Source organism: Pteropus vampyrus, unplaced genomic scaffold (assembly GCF_000151845.1).
Source record: "Pteropus vampyrus isolate Shadow unplaced genomic scaffold, Pvam_2.0 Scaffold97, whole genome shotgun sequence".
NCBI lineage: Eukaryota > Metazoa > Chordata > Mammalia > Chiroptera > Pteropodidae > Pteropus > Pteropus vampyrus.
Window position 1 is genome coordinate 7,380,889 of NW_011888878.1, and position 18,697 is coordinate 7,399,585.

The following is an 18,697-nucleotide window of genomic DNA, read 5'->3' on the forward strand; positions in this document are numbered from 1 at the left end:
GCCTAGCGGCCTCCTTTGCGCTCTGCCCAGGTCGAGTGGCCGAGCAGAGCCGAATGAATGACTGCGGTGATGGCTAGAAGGCTCCACATTGGCGTGAAGTATTGCCGGAGAGTTTGAAACCATGGGTAATGAGCAAGGAGGCCAGAAAACCGCTCAGGGCATCCCGCGTGGTGCAGGGCGCGCATTCAGTCTCTCCCCACGCTGGCGCGCTCCCCATCCTTTCTTCCTCCCTACCATGGCTCGGGCACGCGCCGCCTCCCACTGTGTACTGGGGAGCGCGCCCCATCTCATCCCCCGCATTGCGTGGTCCGGGGAGGGCGCCCCAATCCCTCCGTCCGCCCGCGTGGCCACGAGTGGAGTTAGCAGGGGCTCAGACCCCTCAATTCCCGCGCTCAGGCCGCGTCAAGGCCCGGGAAGTGACCGCAGGCCCCCGCCCTTGCCCCGCCTCTCTCCCTCCCGCGCTTATCACCTGCTGGCTTGGCGCGCAGGCGGGGACTGAGGGCGCGAGGGGGAGCGCGCGGGCGGCCGGGTCGCGGGAGGTGAAGCGCGGAGAGGATGGCGGCGCGGACTCAGGGGCGGGCGCTGCTGCTGCTCGCGCTCTCAGTGCTGCTGGCGCTGGGCCCCACCGCCGCGGCGGCCAAGCTCAACATCCCCAAAGTGCTGTTGCCCTTCACGCGGGCCACGCGCGTGAACTTCACGCTGGAAGCCTCAGAGGGTTGCTATCGCTGGTGAGGCGCGGCCGCGGCCCGGAGCGGGGAGGGAGAGAAGGAGGGCCCGGGGCGGGGAAGCCGGCTACTGAACTGCAGGTGCGCTGGCGCTGGGGAGGCGATGCAGGCTGTTCCGGCGTGACCTGCGGGCGCGCTGCCTTCGGTTCGGGGCTGGCGCCATGGGGCCGGCGGGGCGGCCGGGAGCGCCCCCAGCGGGCTGGCGCACTGCAGGTGCGGCGGCCAGGAGGCCACGCCTGGGTGGCTTGTCGCGCGTGACCTGATGGCGTACTCGCAGGTCGCCGCCGCTGCGCATGGCACTGCTGGGGTCTCTGCGTCGCTACGGCGGGAGCGGAGCCGGTCTAGGCCTGGCCAGCCATGACCTGCGTGTTTATGGGATGTGCGGGAGAAGGGAGGCCCCCTGATCGGCCTGGCTCCCGGAGGGGGGCCTTCAGGCCTTATCCAGTATGGAGAGGAATGTACCGGAGTTGCAGGGACCTAGACAGGGATCCACATGGTCTTGTCCTAGACTCCAGAGAGCAGGTGGACAAGGCGCTGCCCAGCTCTAGTCAGGAGACGCAGGTTTCTTGAGTTTGTCTCGTGACGGGAACTCAACCCTGGCGCCGGACTGGCTTGAGAATTGGGTTTGTGGAGAAGTGTGGAAGGCATATGTGGGAGTCAGATCATATCTCTTCAGCATCTTTGGGAGGAACTTAAACCTGGGATGAAAGGTCTTTCGGAGGAAACACTAGGGATCCGTTTGAAAGATGAGACACAAGGGAATGGTTGATGATGCACTCCCGGGTTGCCCACAGTTAGCCTTGATGCCCCCAAACAGTCCTTTTTCCACACCTCTCCTGCTGGCTGCCTGGGAGAACACAGGAATTCTACACTCATTGTGGGGGATATGATCTGGGCAACCCCAAAACTAATGAAACTAGAAAACTCTGTCCCTTCCTACCCCAATCGGGAGCCCCAGCTGGGCCTTTGGCTGGGCAGGGTGATGTGGTCCACCAGCCCTTCCTTACTGCAGATGGCTTCTACTCCTACTAGGGTGGAGACAACCCTTGGTGTGACTGAAGCCCCACCCACACTTCACAGATGGATCTTGCTAGAGATGAAAAGGAGGAGATAGTCTTCTGCCTCCTGGCACCCCTCATAATACACATTTACTCCTCTTTTTTCCTGTTTCAAAGCTGGATCAGTATTGAGGCTTTACGAGGTGGGATCACATTACAAAGAATGATGTGTTTGTATGTAGGCTGTTTGAATATTAGTCTGTGCATATATGCAAATATGGTGCCCAGAGCAGCATTATTCCTTACTTGTATCTATTTATTTTCTGAAAGTGGGCCTCCTGAATTAAGGACATGCTACCTCAGCTAGTTGTATTTTGGGTTCAGTGCCTTATGTGCCTGCAGGGTCTTGTTTCTGGCTTGCCATCAGGCTGATCTGCTTAAGTTTTCTGTATCCCTATATGCCTTCTCTTGCGTGAGAAGTTCGGCTGTTAGTCCATGCTTTGCAAGATGCGTGTTCTCTGGTTGAAGTTGTCCTCTTGAATATGGGCAAGACAAAGTTGGTTATTAAAAACAGCTGGCTTCAAATGAATTCCTTTGTATGTAGCTGTATGCCACTTTCTATGAGATTTTATAGCTGTACTTTTTTTCCCATGAAATAATCTTTTTTTTTTCTAACTGCATTTTCTTTTGAGATGGACTCGGGGGATTTTAATTTACTTGTATAGCTTATCAGAAGGAAGGGAAAAAACATTCCTCGTCTCCGATGCATCGAAGAAGTGCTAAGTGTTATTTCTTGTTTTGTGTCTGAGCCCATAGTTTTTCTTGCAAATGTGTGACTGCTTATCTCATGTGTCTCCTCAGAGGTGGTTGGTGGTTGTGATTTCTTCCTTAAAGTCACAGGAAAGTCTTCCATCAATCAAGCACTGAAAATGTTTTATTTTCAGTAGCTCCATGCCTAGTTTCGTCATTTATTGCTTTAGTTTTTGAAGACTCTTCTCTGAAGATTTTAAGAGTTGCCATGCAGTCAAGCTGTATGTCCCCAGTAATCTAAACCTGGGAGGAAAATATCCTCTGCATCCGGGGATTTCATCGTTAAGTCTCTGTGATGAAACACAAAGAAAGTGAACACTCTTCTGTACCTTGGAATTTTTGCTCATCCTTTGAATTTGTGGCCAAGCTCCAAGTTTACTGAAATCATTACATGCCTGAGTCAGTGGCTTTAAGTTTACTTTAACTGTTTCTTGATTTTATAGCATCAAATAATTTGACAATTTTAAGGTCAGAAGAACCATAGAGATTTTCTAGTTTAAAATGCCCACGTTTCAGTCTAAGCCTCAGAATATGAAGTGCTGTATGTGATGTCCTAAAGCGGTGGTGGTCTGTGAGTTAAGCAAGAGCCCATAGGACACCTCTTGACCCACCTCACTCAGGAATTTATAGCCTCTGGCTAATTTGCCAATCTAATTGAATCCCTCCAGTTTCATCCACAATTGCTGGCTATGTGACAAGTTCCTGATTCTTTTCTGATATTTTGTGTTATTGAAAGCGCTCTATAAAGTAAATTTCACTAGGTCCTCTTTAAGGTACTCTTTGTATAAAAAATATTACATAGAAAATTGAGAAAGTAGAAAAAAGAGAAAGAGAAATATATCATAACCTTTCGACTGTAATACAATCAGTCACCATTTTGATTTCCTTTTCATCACTTATTTTCCCCCTGGAAGCTCAAACCTGGTATTTGGACCACTTGGTAGCCCCCTTCTTTTCCAACCACCAGCTAACATTAAAGCCCAAGTATTTTTCTATGCTGTTTCAAAAATTTCCTAAACATTCAGTGTCCGAGCACCGTTCTACTTAGTAGATGTTACATTATCTGTTTATTTTTTTAATCTATAGTCCAAGTCCCAGGGTTTCTGGATTCTTTGGTGGGCTGTCCTATCTTGGAGAAAGTGAATGTCTTAGATTGGTTTCCCAAAAGCAGAGGCTGAGATGAGGATTTGGTGCATGTGGTTTATTGAGAGAGTACTCTGATGAGTGGGATAAGTGGTACAAGTAGAATATGGAAGGGGAGATGAATGAAGATGTGGTCTCAGAGAAAGTCTAGCCTTGGGTCGAACCATGTGACCCTCTGGAGTTGAATTGCACTGCCGGTTGAGGCAAGGGGGAGACCGGGCTTTTGAGGTTTTTTATCCACTGTTAGTCAGCCATTGGCTGCTCCTTGGGGGAAAAGGGTTTGTGTAGCCTCCCAGGCCTCTGGATGAATCACCCTAATGGCCAAGGGTGTCTGACTGGATAAGGTTACAAGTGTAAAGTGTGAGCAACAGTACTCCCTCCAGCTGAACTGGGAGGGTACAGTAGACCTGCCTGGTAAAGAGCATCTGGTAGGAGATGCACAGCCTGCACTAAACTGAGCTGTGCCCAGACTTCTCCTTTCCTGTGCTGAAAAGCCACTCTAGGGCACCTTGGAGCTGCCTGTTGTGCCTCTCAGGCTTTGTCCTGAATCAGGGTATACCTGCTCACCATGGCCCTGGGTACTTCTCAGCCACAGGTATAAGGATTCTCAGAGAGGCCAGTGGGAGCCCTTTCTGCTGCATGGGTCCCACACGGTGGAGCTTGTTCTTGGAGCCTGTTGTGTCCCAGGCAGCTCAGATGACCCTTGGAGAATCAGTGGGAGCCAAAGATTCCATAGTCCCTTTGTCCTTAATGACCCATGACTGTGGGAGATAAGAGACCTCTTGGATATACATGTCCCAGAGTCCCTCTGCCTGCCTCTAGTAAGAGGAAATAGCAGCAAGTCACATTTCAGCCCTTTGCTGACTGAAGTTAGGGGAGAGAGGGTGGGGTGAAGGTTCCCTCTAGCTCTTCCTGAAACCCCTCTACTTTCTGAATCAAGTTGGAACATCATCCAGCCCGGGTGTCTTCTGCTGGGCTGGCAGACTCAGCCTTCAGGTCAGAGGCAGTTCATGAGCTGGAAGCTGGACAGGTGAGGTGATAGGACATGAGAGAAACTGGAGAATGAGGCTCTGACATTAAAATTAGAAATTTATCATGTGGAAGCTTAGCCAAAAAAATTCTACCAGAGGCTCACCAGTGTGCAACTTAAGCACTCCATTCATTGGGCCTTTTCTGACCCATGACTGTACTTCTGTTCCCCTAGTCTGTAGTGTTTTTCCACTGACATCCCATTTATGGGCACTGTTCATCCTTACACACCTAGACCAATCTCTCTCCTTACTTCTGCCCGGGGTCTTGGGATGGTAGACTTTGGTTGTATGTTCTCACTTGGCGGGGGTGGGGGGGGGTGTTGTATTTGGTGTTATTTCTGGCAATTAGAGGGTGGGGCAGAGCTGTACTCACTGAAGAACTGTTCTGCCCAAATGCCCTAAGGACAAGCATTGATGACAGCCATATTTCACAGATGAGGGCTGGTGATATACTTAACAGACAGGTGATTAATATGTGTGAGTCTTACTCTGAGCCAGGCACCATTCCAGGTCCTGGGGCATGTAATAGTAAACAAGCAGATGAGACCCTGCTTTTCTGGAACATATTGTAGATTGTGGGAGTTAAATAATAAACTAAGGTGAAATACATGGCTGCATTTCTTATGATAATAACTTTGTGAGGACTTAAAACAGCATACTGTGATAAGGGCTGTAGGAGATAGAGTGCAGTTTTGGATAGAGTGGTCAGGAGAATCCTCTTTGGGACCTAGGCGGGGACCAGCTGGAGGGAGCAGCAAGTGCAGAGGCCTTGGGGAAGGACTGAACTTTTTGGAAGAGAACAAACAAGGCATGTTTGGTGAGGGGAGGGTGTTAGGAAATGAAGTTAGAGAGGTCGGTAGGGGCAGGACCATCTGGGACCTTCTGGGCTATGGTTAGGAGACAGGAAGGGGTTTGCTAAGGGTCAGGAGTTGGGTGGCCTTAGCCTGGGGCTGGTTCTCTGGGTGTCGCTTTCCCCTCTGCACCCAACCAGCCAAGCCGAGAGCATTGTTTGCAGCTTTGGTTACTGCAGGACTGGTGGGGCCTTGCTCACCTCCCTTCACCAGACCTACAGAGGAAGGTGCCAGGAAGTGTGTGTTGACTTGAACTGACTTGGTGCCCGGGTTGTTTACTTCCTGCTTCCTTTGTGGGTTCCCCCTTCTGCCTATCTTCTGGCCTGCAGGCCCTAACTCTGCCCAGGAGGGTCTGCATCCTGTAGGTGGTTAGAGGGTAGGCTGCAACTTCTATTGCCCCCACCCACCTCCATTCTTTGCACAACTCTCACTTCTCTTTTTTTCACTGTCATTTTCTGGCCTGACTCTTGTATGTCCTTGGGTTCATCTGTCCTCTGTCCAGCTTCTGTGCCTGTATTGTGAAGAGAGGGGAGTGGCTTCCTCAAAAGCAATGCCTCCTGGAGCACCGGACACATTCTGTGTGTCTGCAGACCTTACATGACACTGGGAATGGGAAAGGTTCACCCTTTCAAAATTCAGTGTCAGTCCTTTAGAGTTCCTCAAGATAAAAGTTTATTTCTGGTTCCAATATATTGTTTACATTTTTTCATTTAAAAAATTATGATAAAATATGCATATCATAAAATTACTGTCTTAAGCATTTTTAAGTGATTGGTTCAGTGGCATTAAGTACATTCACGTTGTTGTGCAACCAGCACCACCCTCCATCTCCAGAACTCTTATTAATCCTCAATTTTGAAACTCTGTTCCTATCAAACACTAACCCCTCATTCCTTTCCTTCCAGCCCTTGGCAACCACCATTCTACTTTCCTTAACACCTTTTAATATTTGCCTGTTTCTGGAGAGAGCAGACAGATGGGCTCAGAACCTTTGCAGGCAAGTGTTACCCCCAAAATCTAGTAACATTGTTTTGATCCATGTTTGTTTTTATGGTTATCACAGATGTATGGGAAATGATATGGACTTTCTTTTTACACTAGCAATATAAGGTTTCTTGTTAAAATACTTTTTTCATAAAGAAGAATCAATTTCAAGGGAAAAAATAAGAATACAAGGGTTACATGAATGTGACTGGAACCATACAGAGGGCAGCATACAGAGAAGGGTCCCAAAGGTGGGGAAGGACTGGTGAAGGTGCAGGTGCAGGCATCTATCATTGCAGCCGGAAAAGCATGTCCAGAGATGGGCTTGGAATGTGGCAAGGGGACCAGGACCAGTTTTTCTGCCAGTCACTTTGCATGTTATTCCCCACTTTATCCTAAAAGTAGAACAACCCTTTTTGGTAGGAATGACTACCGTAGCACAAATTGGGAGCCTCATAGCCAGTTAGTGGCAGAGCCACGTTCAAAAACAGATCACCGGCTCTTGAGCCAGCTCAATTCTGGAAGGCAGGAGGAAATGAACCAGCACTTTTTAGCTAACAGTTGGTTTACCCAGGTCCATCGAGAGTGTTTTAGAAAAGTTAGTGACACTTTAAAAGCTGTATCAAGGATACATGTGGCATAGTGAGTGTTTGAGGAGGAAATTGAGGCCATCTTCTGCCCAGGTTTGGGAGCTGCCCTTCCATGTGGGCAGCCCCAAGTAGGTTGAGAGGCCTTTGGCCTTGTTTCAGCACAAGGGAGTAGGATATTTTTCTAGGCATATGACCATGGGCAGGTTACTTAACATCCATGCAGAGAATTTCTCATGGACCAAACAAGGTTTTAATAGGATTGTTGGGAGGCAAATAAAATATTTGTGATGTGTTTCTTTTTGTGCCTGACACATAATAAGCACATAATAAATGAAAGTTTTTTTTTTCTTTAAAATAGTACCAGTAGTTTGAATGAAATTGAGATAATAGGCCTTAAAAGAATTCAGTCAGGGGAATTTCATTTGTCTATGTTCTTCTGATTGTATGTTACAGGAAACTCAAACATCAGTAGTTTAAATGAACAAAAGGAATGTTATTTTGACTCATGAATTTGAAAGCCAGGCAGAATTTGTTTTTGGGCTTCTGTGTTGCAGGGGCTTATGTGATGTTCGTGAAGTCAGTGGGACTTGGTCTCTCAGTCCTCGGATCTTGGCTTCTGCCAGGTGCTCTCCTAGGATAGCAAGATAACAATTGCAGTGCTACAGCCCCCAGAGTCAAGTCTAGTGGGGCACATGCTTGGGTCTGAACCCCTCTGGCCAGTGAAACACATGTAGGCTGATTGGCTAGACACTAGTCACCTGTTTCTCAGGGCCCAGAAGAGTGTCAGTGCTCTGAAGGTGGAGATCTGAGGGTGGAGGAAGGCGGCACCCACAGATAAGCCGGGTGCTGCTATTTGAATGGGTGGGTGGAGGCTGGGCTGCTCAAATCCAACATGGGTCCCGTACAGGAGTGACACTTGTGTGTTGGCCTCATTGATTTGTTTACTGAGCTGTTTAGAGGTGTGTGTGTGTGTGTGTGTGTGTGCGCGCGCGCGCACGGATGCACACGCAGATATACCTTAGACTCACCTAGGGTCTTTGAAAGGAGCTGCTGTGTGGCTGGCAGTAAGCCTCAGTATCTCCAACTGTAAGGTGGGCACCTTGGACCCACCTCCTATACAGGACTTTGAAACGGTTCTGAAAGCACTTGGAAAGGCATAGAGCCCTCAGTGCCTTCCCTTCCATTTAGGATATTTGATAAAATTTAAGTTTTTAATTACAAACCTCATAAAGAAAACTAATCTCAGATGGCTTTACCTATAAATTCTGTAAACATTAAGGACTAGTACAAGTCTTTTATAAACTTTCAGGCTAGAGAAGGAATCATCATTTCCCAGCTCATTTTTATGAGGCCAACATTACATTGATTGCAAATCAGACAAAAATATTACAAGAAATCCATAGACTAAAAGCACAAATTCTTGAAAAAAGAAAAAAATACTAGCAAATCAATTCCAGGAAAACATAAAAAGGATCATGTATCATGACCAACTGGGGTAAATCCCATGAATGCAACGTTGGTTTAACATTAACAAAATCAGTGTAATTCACTATATCAACAGAAGGAAGAAGAAAAGCCATATAATTGTCTCCTTGATACAGAACAGCCAAAGCTCATTCATGACAAAAAAAATTGCAGCAAAATAGAGATAGAAGAGAATCAATCCATAACTTGGTAAAGGGCACCTACGAAAATTGTGCCAGAGTTTTACATTAGTGCAGTGGGGGCAAGAAATGAACAAGTCATAGGTTCTGTCCTCACACTTAGTATCTGAGGGAAGCTAGACAAAGAAAAGGATTATTGCCAAGCTGTTGTCTTGGGGCTTTTGCACTTGAGATCTTTTTTCCTCAGATACTCTTCTCCCAAGTATCCAAAGAGCATACTCCTACCTCTCCTTCAGAGACATGTGGGTCTATGCTCACATATCACCCTCTCTGTGAGGCTTGCTCTCACCATCTTACTGAAAACTGCAAACTTTCCCTTCCCTGCCTTGTGTTTTCCATAGCCCTGTTGTCTGAGATCCCATATTCACTCATTTTGTTTATTCTTGTTTTCTTCCCACTAAAATTTAAGCAAAAATTTAGGCCCAACACAGCGTTCTTGGCCCAAGGTCACATTGTTGGCAAGAGCCTGAAGCTTCTGACTTCAAGTCTAACCTCTGCTCAGAGGTGGGTGGAGGCCCTTGAGGAGACCACTATATGGGCCCTGACAACAGGGTTCAGGGTCAGGCTTCATTAAGAGAACGGGATAGACAAGGTCACAATATGGAGGGACCCACATTCTCTTTCTTTCTGCAGAAAGCAAAGTTTTTGTGGTTAGAATAATGCCAAACACTGTACAACTACAAGCCTCTCATTTGGGAGCCTCCTCTTGTTTTCTGAACTTGAAAGCTTACTATGTGCGAGGTCCAGTGATAAGAGCTTTATTATTATATCTAAACCACCCCAATGCTTTGCAGCAGGTTGTATTTTTATTCCTATTGTATAGATGAGGAAATGGAGGCCCAAAAAAGTTAAATCATTTGCTTAAGGTAACAGCTGGTGAGTGGCAGCACCTTGCTGTCTTAGGACTTAAAACTTCCAGCAGATATCAATAGGTGAGAGAATCTTGCAAGGCCATGTTGCCATCACAGAGTGCTACTTACCACATGGCACCAGGCCTTTAACTGATTGTGTGACACCCACTTACATTAGAGAGGGCAATCTGCTTTACTCAGTCTACTGATTGAATTGTTAATCTCATCCAAATGCCAAGGGTCCAGAGAAAGACCTTGACACTTTCAGATTGAGTGTTGTTGTTGAGTGGGGGAGGGTGGGACAGACATGCTGTCCAGCAGCTCAGATGCATGGAAGAGCCCAGCACGTGCAAACTGGAGCAGCATACGTCCTTTTCGAGGAGTGAGAGTTAATTTAAACTGCAGAAAAGTCTTATGAGCCAGAACCTGTTTCTTTAGCAGAACATGATATTGCATCCAAGTAAATTAGACTGTTGGAACAGGACCTGGCTTTGGTGAGGGGCAGGTTACAGTGTGGATATCTTAGCCTGAGGATTCTGTGAGCTGCTGCATTGGGTGTGGGGCACAGAGCCTGCACAGGTTGAGTTAGCTGTTATGGCACATGGTGCAGTTTTTATCATTTCCTCCATTCCTCACGGTGGATCACACCCTACCAGAGGGGCAACTGTCTGATTTTTAGAGCTCCTGATCAGTGTGAGAGACTGCTCTGTCCTTGTTTTCCCTTTTTTAATGTACTACCTATACTAGAATTTACTTGCTGTTTCCTTCAAAATGACTCACTTTTTGAACATTGACATTATCTTTAGCATTAACATTTATGTGATCATGATTCTGATTTATTCATTTGAAAGTCTTAAAACACTTTCAAATGAATATGCAATAATTAAAATACGAAGAGTCTATTAAAAAACAGTTCATCTGTGCATATCACTCCGCTCTGGTGTTGTGCATCACACCCTGGGAGACGCTCATGAAGTAGGGGAAGTATGTGATTGGGAGTTGCACTGACCTGCCACTTACAGCTCTGTGGCTCTGGGAAAATTACTCAACCTGTCTGAGCCTCAGATTGGTTTTCCCAGACAGGCCTGCTGGAGGATTAAGTAATCTGATTGATATATGTATTTCTATCTGGACATACACACAGTGGACAATTCCCTTTGTTGTCTTTTATACCCTCCCTGTATTAGTAAGATTAGTAAGAGTTCTCCAGAGAAACAGGACCAATAGCATATTATATATCTCCAATAGCAGAAAATGTCTAAATTGGGCATGGAACACCTATATCCTGGCCCTGGCTCTTGGAATGACTTCAGCCAGTCCTCTCTTCCTTCTGGTGTGTGTGTATATATGTATATAGAATTGGCTCACATAATTATGGAGGCTGACAAATCCTAGGACCTGCAGGGTGAGTTAACAAGCTGAAGACCTAGGAGAGCCAATGATATAGTTCCTATTTGAAGGCTGGCAGGCTGTAGACTCAGAAGGAGCCGATGTTTCAGTTTGAGTCTGAAGGCAGGAATAAGTTGGTATACCAATTCAAAGGCACTCAGGCAGGAGGAATGCTCTCTTACTTGGAGAAAGGTCAGCCTTTTTCTATTCAGGCCTTCAGTTGATTGGGTGACACCCATCCATGTTAGAGAGGACAGTCTGCTTTACTCAGTCTACTGGTTTAAATGTTAATCTCACCTAGAATAATGTTTGACCAAATAGCTGGGCACATCGTGGCCCAATCAAGCTGACACTTAAAATTAATCATCACGCTGTTCTTTTTTAATCAAAAAATGGTCCCTGGATATCTCCATGCTTGTTAGACATGAGGTGCTGACAGGCAGGAGCAATACTTCTCTAAGTTACATTCAATGTTAAGAGAAAATATTTTTATTTAGAAGTTGGAAAAATATTTTTATTTATAAAGAAGTTTTCTTTAATCCAGAAAAGAACAAAGAATAATATAATGAAAACCCATATTTCTTGCATCAGAATTAACCATTCTTAACAATTTATATATTTGTTTCCAGTCTTTTGTGTCTTTTGCTAAGAAATAAAACATTACAGGTAAAGCTGAAGTCTCCTTTCTGCCCCCTCCCAGTTCCCCACCCCACTGGCTTTTCATTTTGAGTTTGAAGTCCCTGTATACCTTTCCCTTTGTAATTTCCAACAAACACTTTTGAATGTGCTTTTTCAGCCACTATTCCATTGGAACCCTCACCGTGTGGGGGACACCGAGGGCCAAGGACACATCATTGTTGGATTCTGTGTTTTTTTTTTTTTTTGTATCTCTTAGAAGTACAGGCAAAGCAAATGGCTTCAGAATGTCCCAGAAGGTATCATAACGAAAAAGAATCTGCTGCTGGTAACAGAAACACTACCCTAAACTGTCTTAAACCCTCCTGTAGATGGTTGGAATGAGCCCTCCAGCTTCAGATGCAACATTTTAGAGCCAGAGAAAATTCTTAGGTGGAGATGAGAGTAAGGGATGTGGCTGTTCAAATCCTATCTGTTCACATCCTGGTTGTTTGCCACATCTGCTGCTGATGTTTCTCAGCACTTTAGCATTTAATGTGAAGTGTTTCCAGCCCTCTCAGCAGCCCTGTGAGGAGGAGTCTGGTGTCCATTTCACTGAGCTCAGCCCAGGTGAGTGAGCGCAGGGATTCAAGTCCATTCCAGGCCCGTTTTGTAGGCAGTCCTTAGGGTGAGGAGGGTGTCTTCTTCCCAGGCTGCTAGAGGTCAGGCATGCCACTTCAGTGCATCTCCAGGCTACACTCAAAATGCTGTTGTATCAGCCCTAAGTGAAATGAAGAGGGGCTTTCTTAATAGGTGATAAGAGGGCTCAGCACCTGCCAACCCCCAAGCCAGCCCTTGACAGGGATCAGAAGATGCCCATAGGGAGTGGTGAATGAAGGGTACTCCGTACCTGACTGGCTCTCCATATTAAGGCCCACCTTCAGTGCTGGCTATCCAGTCCCATAGTCATTCATCACTCATAACTTATGAGTTCTTGAAGTACAGTGGGGCCACATGTCTGCATGATGATATTTGGGATATGTTGGGTTAATTAATAGGTATTATTAAAATTCATTTTACCTGTTAGTTTTCTTTAATGTGACTTTTTAATAGAGACCTTAAAAAAATAGGGATGAATTGGTAGAGCTGAGGATTTTTAGGGCAGTAAAACTACTTTGTATGATACCACAATGGTAGATGCATGTTATTATACATTTGTCCAAACCCATAGTATATACACCAAGAGTGTGAACCCTCATGTAAACTGTGGACTCTGGGTGATTATGACATGTAGGTTCATCAACTGTATCAAATGCACCATCCACCACTCTGCTGCGGAGATTGATTGGGATGGGGGAGGCTGTGCACACATTCGGGGGTAGGGGATATGTGGGAACTCTCTGTACTTTCCACTCAATGTTGCTGTAAACCTAAAACTGCTCTAAAAAGTCTATTAAATTAACTTCACCTGTTAACTTTTTTCATAAGGCAATTAGAAAATTTTAAATGTGGTTCACTGTGTATTTTATTGGACAGGGCTGTTTTAGGGGCTGCATCTGTACTTAACAAAGCTCTGAAAACACAGTAGACGTAAATGAAAGGTTGGGTATTTCCAGTCTGGCTCTGAACATGGCCAGGGCAGCTTGTGAAAAGGGTGGGGGACAAGAGAGGAGACTTCAGGCTTCTCCAACTTGAACTAGGTAGCTCCGTTCTTATCTGTATTAATTTATTAATTTGGATTCTACCTGAGATTAACTCACTGCTGTGCGGGAGCAAGAAAAGAGGTGTCCCTAGTTTATTCTCGAGGAGACTGAGTTTAAGAGAGGGAGGTAGAATTTATGTCCCAGCGTTGGAAGTCCATATCTCTAGCTCCCAGGAGCCATTGAACAAGACAAACCATACTGTTTCTCAAAGTTAGAAACAGAAAATCATAAATTGTCTTTTTTTTTTCCTAATAGATTATTTTTTAGGGCAGTTTTAGGTTCATAACAAAATTGAGCCAAATGACAGATTTCCTATATAGCACCTCTTCCTCCACCATCTCCCATTACTGAAGAAGAAAGTTCAGGATTTTCATTAAAAACTATTCAGCCTTTCTGTTCTGCTTCTGTAAATATGCCTGCTGCATGCAAGCGCTCACTTGGCAGAGTTCACTTGCACCTTGTCCTACTTGTCTAAGCACCTAATGTAACTGTTTGTACCCTAGCATCTCTGCTTCCTGTAACAATTTGTAACTGTCGGTAATCCTTAGCAACTCCCGCCCTTCTCCAATGTTACTACTTGCAATCTGCATAGCAACTCCCACGTTTGTAATGATTCAGGTTCAAACTGACCAATTAGCTTGTGTAAAGTTCTTGTATATAAGGAATGTTGCAACTGAGTACGCTCTGGGACTGCACATAATAAACCAGAATTTTCCCCTCTGAGTTACTGCTTGGTTCTTCACTGGACTGGTTTTGAGATTTTCTACAACATTACCAGTATCCCACATTAGAGTGGCACATATGTTAAAACGGATGAATCTGCACTGACACTTTATTGCCCAGAGTCCATAGTTTATATTACAGTTCATACTTGTTGTTCATTTCGTAGGTTTAGACAAATATATAATGACCTGTACTATTATAATCTCATACACAATAATTTCACTGCCCTAAAAATCCTCATGCTCTTCCTATTCATCTCTCGCCCCCATCTTTTTCTTTTAATTTTAAAATTTAGAATAATTTTAGATTCACAGGAAAGTTACAAAGCTAATAAAGAGAGTTCCTGTATATCCTTTTTCTAGTTCCCTCTAATGTTAACATCTTTCATAACTAGGAACATTTGTCAAAACAAAGAAATTAACATTGGTATATGATAATTCATTTAACCTTGGACTCCTTGGATCTCCCCAGTTTTTCCACTAAGGTTCTTTTTCTGTCCCTGGATCCTACTCAGGATCCCACATTGCATTTATTTGTCCTGTCTCCTTCATTTCCTCTGATCTGTATGAGTTTTCTAATTTGTTTTCTTGTTTCTACAGTTAGTTTTGTATGTATGTACATGCATGTATGTGCACATGTGTGTGGGAGGTAAAATGCCCTTGGAAAATGCTCTTAGAGTTCCACAGCTGTGACCGATTAAAGGGGGTCTGTTTCTAGCATGTGTGAGCTCAGGGGCCGAGGTCAAGGAGATGTCAGTCCCTGACCTCTCCCCACTCTTATCTGGGTGTGTGTTCCTGTCCACTTTGTTGTCTGCTGTTTGTCTCTGAAGTCTTTCAAGAAGACCACAAATGCATTTCTTCAGGAGCTTGGATTTCTTTCCTTAACTGTAGGTGAGATTTATTTTCAGAGTACTTTCAGTAGAGATGTTGATCCATCTCCAGGCGCCCCGCCAGAAGCTCAGCCTGTGCCTGTGACATTTGTGTGATCAAAGCATCTGTAGGTGTGTTTTCAGTTGCTGCTGTGCCCACCTGGCTCTGGGGGAGACACTTGGCTCCAAGCTAGAAGACTTGGAGATGTCCGTTTGGGTGTGTTTCATACCATTGTTTTTTTAAACACTGGAGAATTTTTATAAGTTTTCTTCTGAATATCCTAGAACATCGATGTTTCAGTGAGTTTAAGCAAAGCACAGGGAAGGAAGCAAAGACTCAGAGTCCCTGCTCTGTTGGATGTAACTCTAGGAATGAGTGTCAGATGCTGTGCATACTGGGTGCCCTTTGCCTGGTTTCTCTGTCACACTGTATATCAATTTAGAATGTTCACCTGCTTAAGATGCCTAGTGATCTGTTATTGCCCTCTAAGTAAATCTAAGCTCCTTACTGTGGCTTCAATGCCTTTCTGGCCTCATTACCTCCTGTCTCTTTGACTTTTGTACTTCCCATCTCCTTGACCTCATTCCCTGTCATCTTCTTGACCTCAGAACCTCCTCTTTGATTTCAGCCCCTGCCATCTCCTTGACCTCATTCTCTGCCTTCTCCTTGACTTCATCCCCTGCCCATCTCCTTGACCTCAGAACCTCCTATCTCCTTGACCTCAGCCCCTGACCCAGCACATGCCCATTTCCTTGAGCTCAGCATCTTCCATCTTCTAGGACCCGTACTGCACTGGCCCTTTCATTCTTGGAGCACACCTAGCTGCTTCCCACCTCAGGGCCTTTGCTGACTGGTCCCAAGCATTTGCATGGTGTTCATCAGAGAGGCTTCCTTGATCACCCCATCTAAATAGCTGTAGGGACACATGCTCACCCTGTGCTTTCTGTGCTATATCCATTCTTCTTGTTCGCTCTTGCTTCCACCTCAATTTGACTCAGAATTGTTGTTATCCTCTGTCATAGGGGAGGAACCATGGCAGTGACCTTGGGTACCTCCCAGAGTCATGCTGTCCATTCATACTATTATTCTGGAGGCCCATCTATCCACAGGAAGCCATCTCCAGATTTTGCTTATTGTGCGATGATCTGCCTTTCTCACCATGTCACCATGATGTCAGCTCTGTGACATGGGGACTCTTTGTCATTGTTATGATTACAGTTGGCCATCTCCAGGTTTGGTAGAACCTATTTGGGGATGGGTGCTAATCTTGGAGCCTGCTGTGTGCCAGGCTCAGCCTAGAGGTCAATGGAGATACTGCGTCTCTTCACCGGAGACCATAGGCAGTTTTCCTCCTGGTAGTAGAATTATTTCCAGGTCTAGAATAGTCTTATAAAGTGACCGTCTAATGAACATTGAGGAGGCTTCCAAGTCTTTGGTCTCTTCTTTGGTTATCTCAGTTGGGGAGTACATGCAGAGGTCCCACATTCTCAAGGTGCTGTCCTCCTATTAGAGGGGCCTTGGCTGGGCCCCATTTCTCCTCTGGGTTTGAAGCTGGTGGAGACTGCCCACCTCTATTCTGTGTTTGACTCTGGGACACAGCTGTATATAGGGAGCTGAGGCTTTGGCTTCTGGTCCCAACTGTGCCTTGTGGGGTGGCTCTAGGGAGTAAATTCTTGTCTTCTTATCGCAGGTCATCAACCCGGCCGGAGGTGGCCAGCATAGAGCCGTTGGGACTGGACCAGCAGCAGTGCTCCCAAAAGGCAGTGGTTCAGGCCCGCCTGTCCCAGCCCGCTCGCCTGACAAGCATCATCTTTGCAGAGGACATCAGTAAGGGCTTCACTGTGCGGTCACTGGGGAGGATGATAGGAATACCTCCATTGAGACGCCCAGCCATAGATACTGCTAGAGACCGTGGCAATGCTTTCTCTTTCTCTTTTTGGGTCAAAGGACACCCACACAGGAGGAGGGCGCTAAGCCAGCAACACCCACCCCGGTCCTTCCTGCCAGTACTTTGTATTGTTTTTCTTCTCATAGAGGCTGGCTTTCATTTCTAAATTGTTTGTTACCCAAATAACTCTCAATGGGTATTGAGTCAAATGAAGAAAGTTGCTGAAATCCTTTCATTTCCCCATATTTAATTTACCATATTGTGGTTGTAAAATGCTTAGAAAATGATACAATTTTCTGTCATGCTGTTTTCCCACCTAACATAATGAAAAAATTACCATCTCATCATAGAATTATTTTAAATGGCTAAATAATATTCTTAACAGGACATTTTAGATTGTTTTCAGATGTTTGTTCAGTGTTATATAGAAAAATAACTATTTTTACACAGAGAACATTTTGGGGTTCTTTTAGGTCATTTCTAGTCAGGGATAGATTCCCGGTTTTACTGGTTTATACAGCATATAACTGTTTTTAAGGCTTTTGGTAAATGGGACTGTATTGCTTTCTAACAAAATACCATTACCATTGCACAAGTAGTGTATATAGTGGCTGGAGAATGGGTATAATGATTTTATGTCACATGCTGTTATTTTTACACTAGAGAATTCTCCAGGTAATGCCATTTATGTGTCTTATTTATGGAGCAAGTAAAAAAATCTATGCTCATGCGCATAGATTTTCTTCTATATAGTTACATGGTCTTATGTAAAACACTAGTATAGATAAACAACACCAGGTGGAATTCCTAATCTCAGTGTAGGGACAGGCATCAGAACAGTACTATCGTTTTGGTTGCTAACTCATCGTACTGTATGTAGCCCTTGCCATTTAACGTAATGGTTTTATCCTGAACAAAGCTAGATTTCTTTAGAGGAGTTTTTGCACACAGCTTTAAATGCTGGTGCTCACGCTGGAAAAGCACAAGGTAGGAAATTAACAAGCCTTCCAAGCCCTTATTTTCTGAAAGTTCATGTTGACTTTTAGGAGGATGTGTGCTGGTCAACTGCTTGGCTTCTGAGGCTTAATTTGGTGCTTCCAGCTCCATGTTGTGGTGATTGCTTTGTTGGTTGCTTTTGTCTTTGTCACAGTGTAAGGCCGTCTGACCTGCGAGGCCCCAGGAGTGGGCTGATGGTCAAGTACCACTCTCTGTCTGACCCCTCTATTCCTGTCCCTCAGCCACAGGCCAGGTCCTGCGCTGCGATGCCATCGTTGACCTCATCCATGGCATTCAGATCGTCTCCACAACCCGTGAACTTTACCTGGAGGACTCGCCCCTGGAGCTGAAGATCCAGGCTCTGGACTCTGAAGGTGAGGATGTCTCCCTGGCAGTCTTTCTTTCTCTCTCGCTTTGTGTCTGGCCCTACTGTTTCCACAGAGGGCTGCTCCAGCCAGGAAGGTAAAGTTGGTGCAGTGGGGTAGGGGGGCTTGGAGAGGTTCAGACCACCTATGAAGTGGATCCCAGGCCCTCAGTTGCAGTGGGGCCTTTGAGTTGAGAGCTTTTGCAGACCCCAGAGGCCGACTCCATGCCTATGCACAGGGATTGTGCTTGCTAAAGCATGTCTTTGGGAAGTGACATCTGGGGGTCTGGGCAGTGATGGGAAGCTGAGAGAGGCCCCTAGGTTACCACACTGTAAACAGCTGGAGGCATTCTCCTTGCTTGGCTTTGAGAGATGGTGTTGGCTTCCTGGTTCAGACTGCAGTATGTGTGGGGTAGCAGGGGGAGTGAGCTGGGCCACATCTATGCTGCTGGCCCTGCTCACTGTCTTTCGTTTTCTCACTTCACCAGAGTTGGATATCAGCT

General features: G+C 45.6%; 1 protein-coding gene across 3 annotated transcripts in view; it reads left to right on the forward strand.

The window, feature by feature from the left end:
• The first annotated feature begins 507 nt into the window (after positions 1-507).
• Positions 508-18,697, forward strand: part of NUP210 (nucleoporin 210) — a 98,258-nt gene continuing 80,068 nt past the window's right edge. For all 3 annotated transcript variants that reach the window (XR_002781387.1, XR_002781388.1, XM_011364466.2), the window contains exons 1-3: positions 508-728; positions 16,637-16,773; positions 18,073-18,204. Coding sequence is in view for 1 of the 3 variants with exons in the window: in XM_011364466.2 (XP_011362768.1) it covers positions 556-728; positions 16,637-16,773; positions 18,073-18,204 (442 nt within the window). In the remaining 2 variants the exon portion in view is untranslated. The remainder of the gene's footprint in view (positions 729-16,636; positions 16,774-18,072; positions 18,205-18,697) is intronic.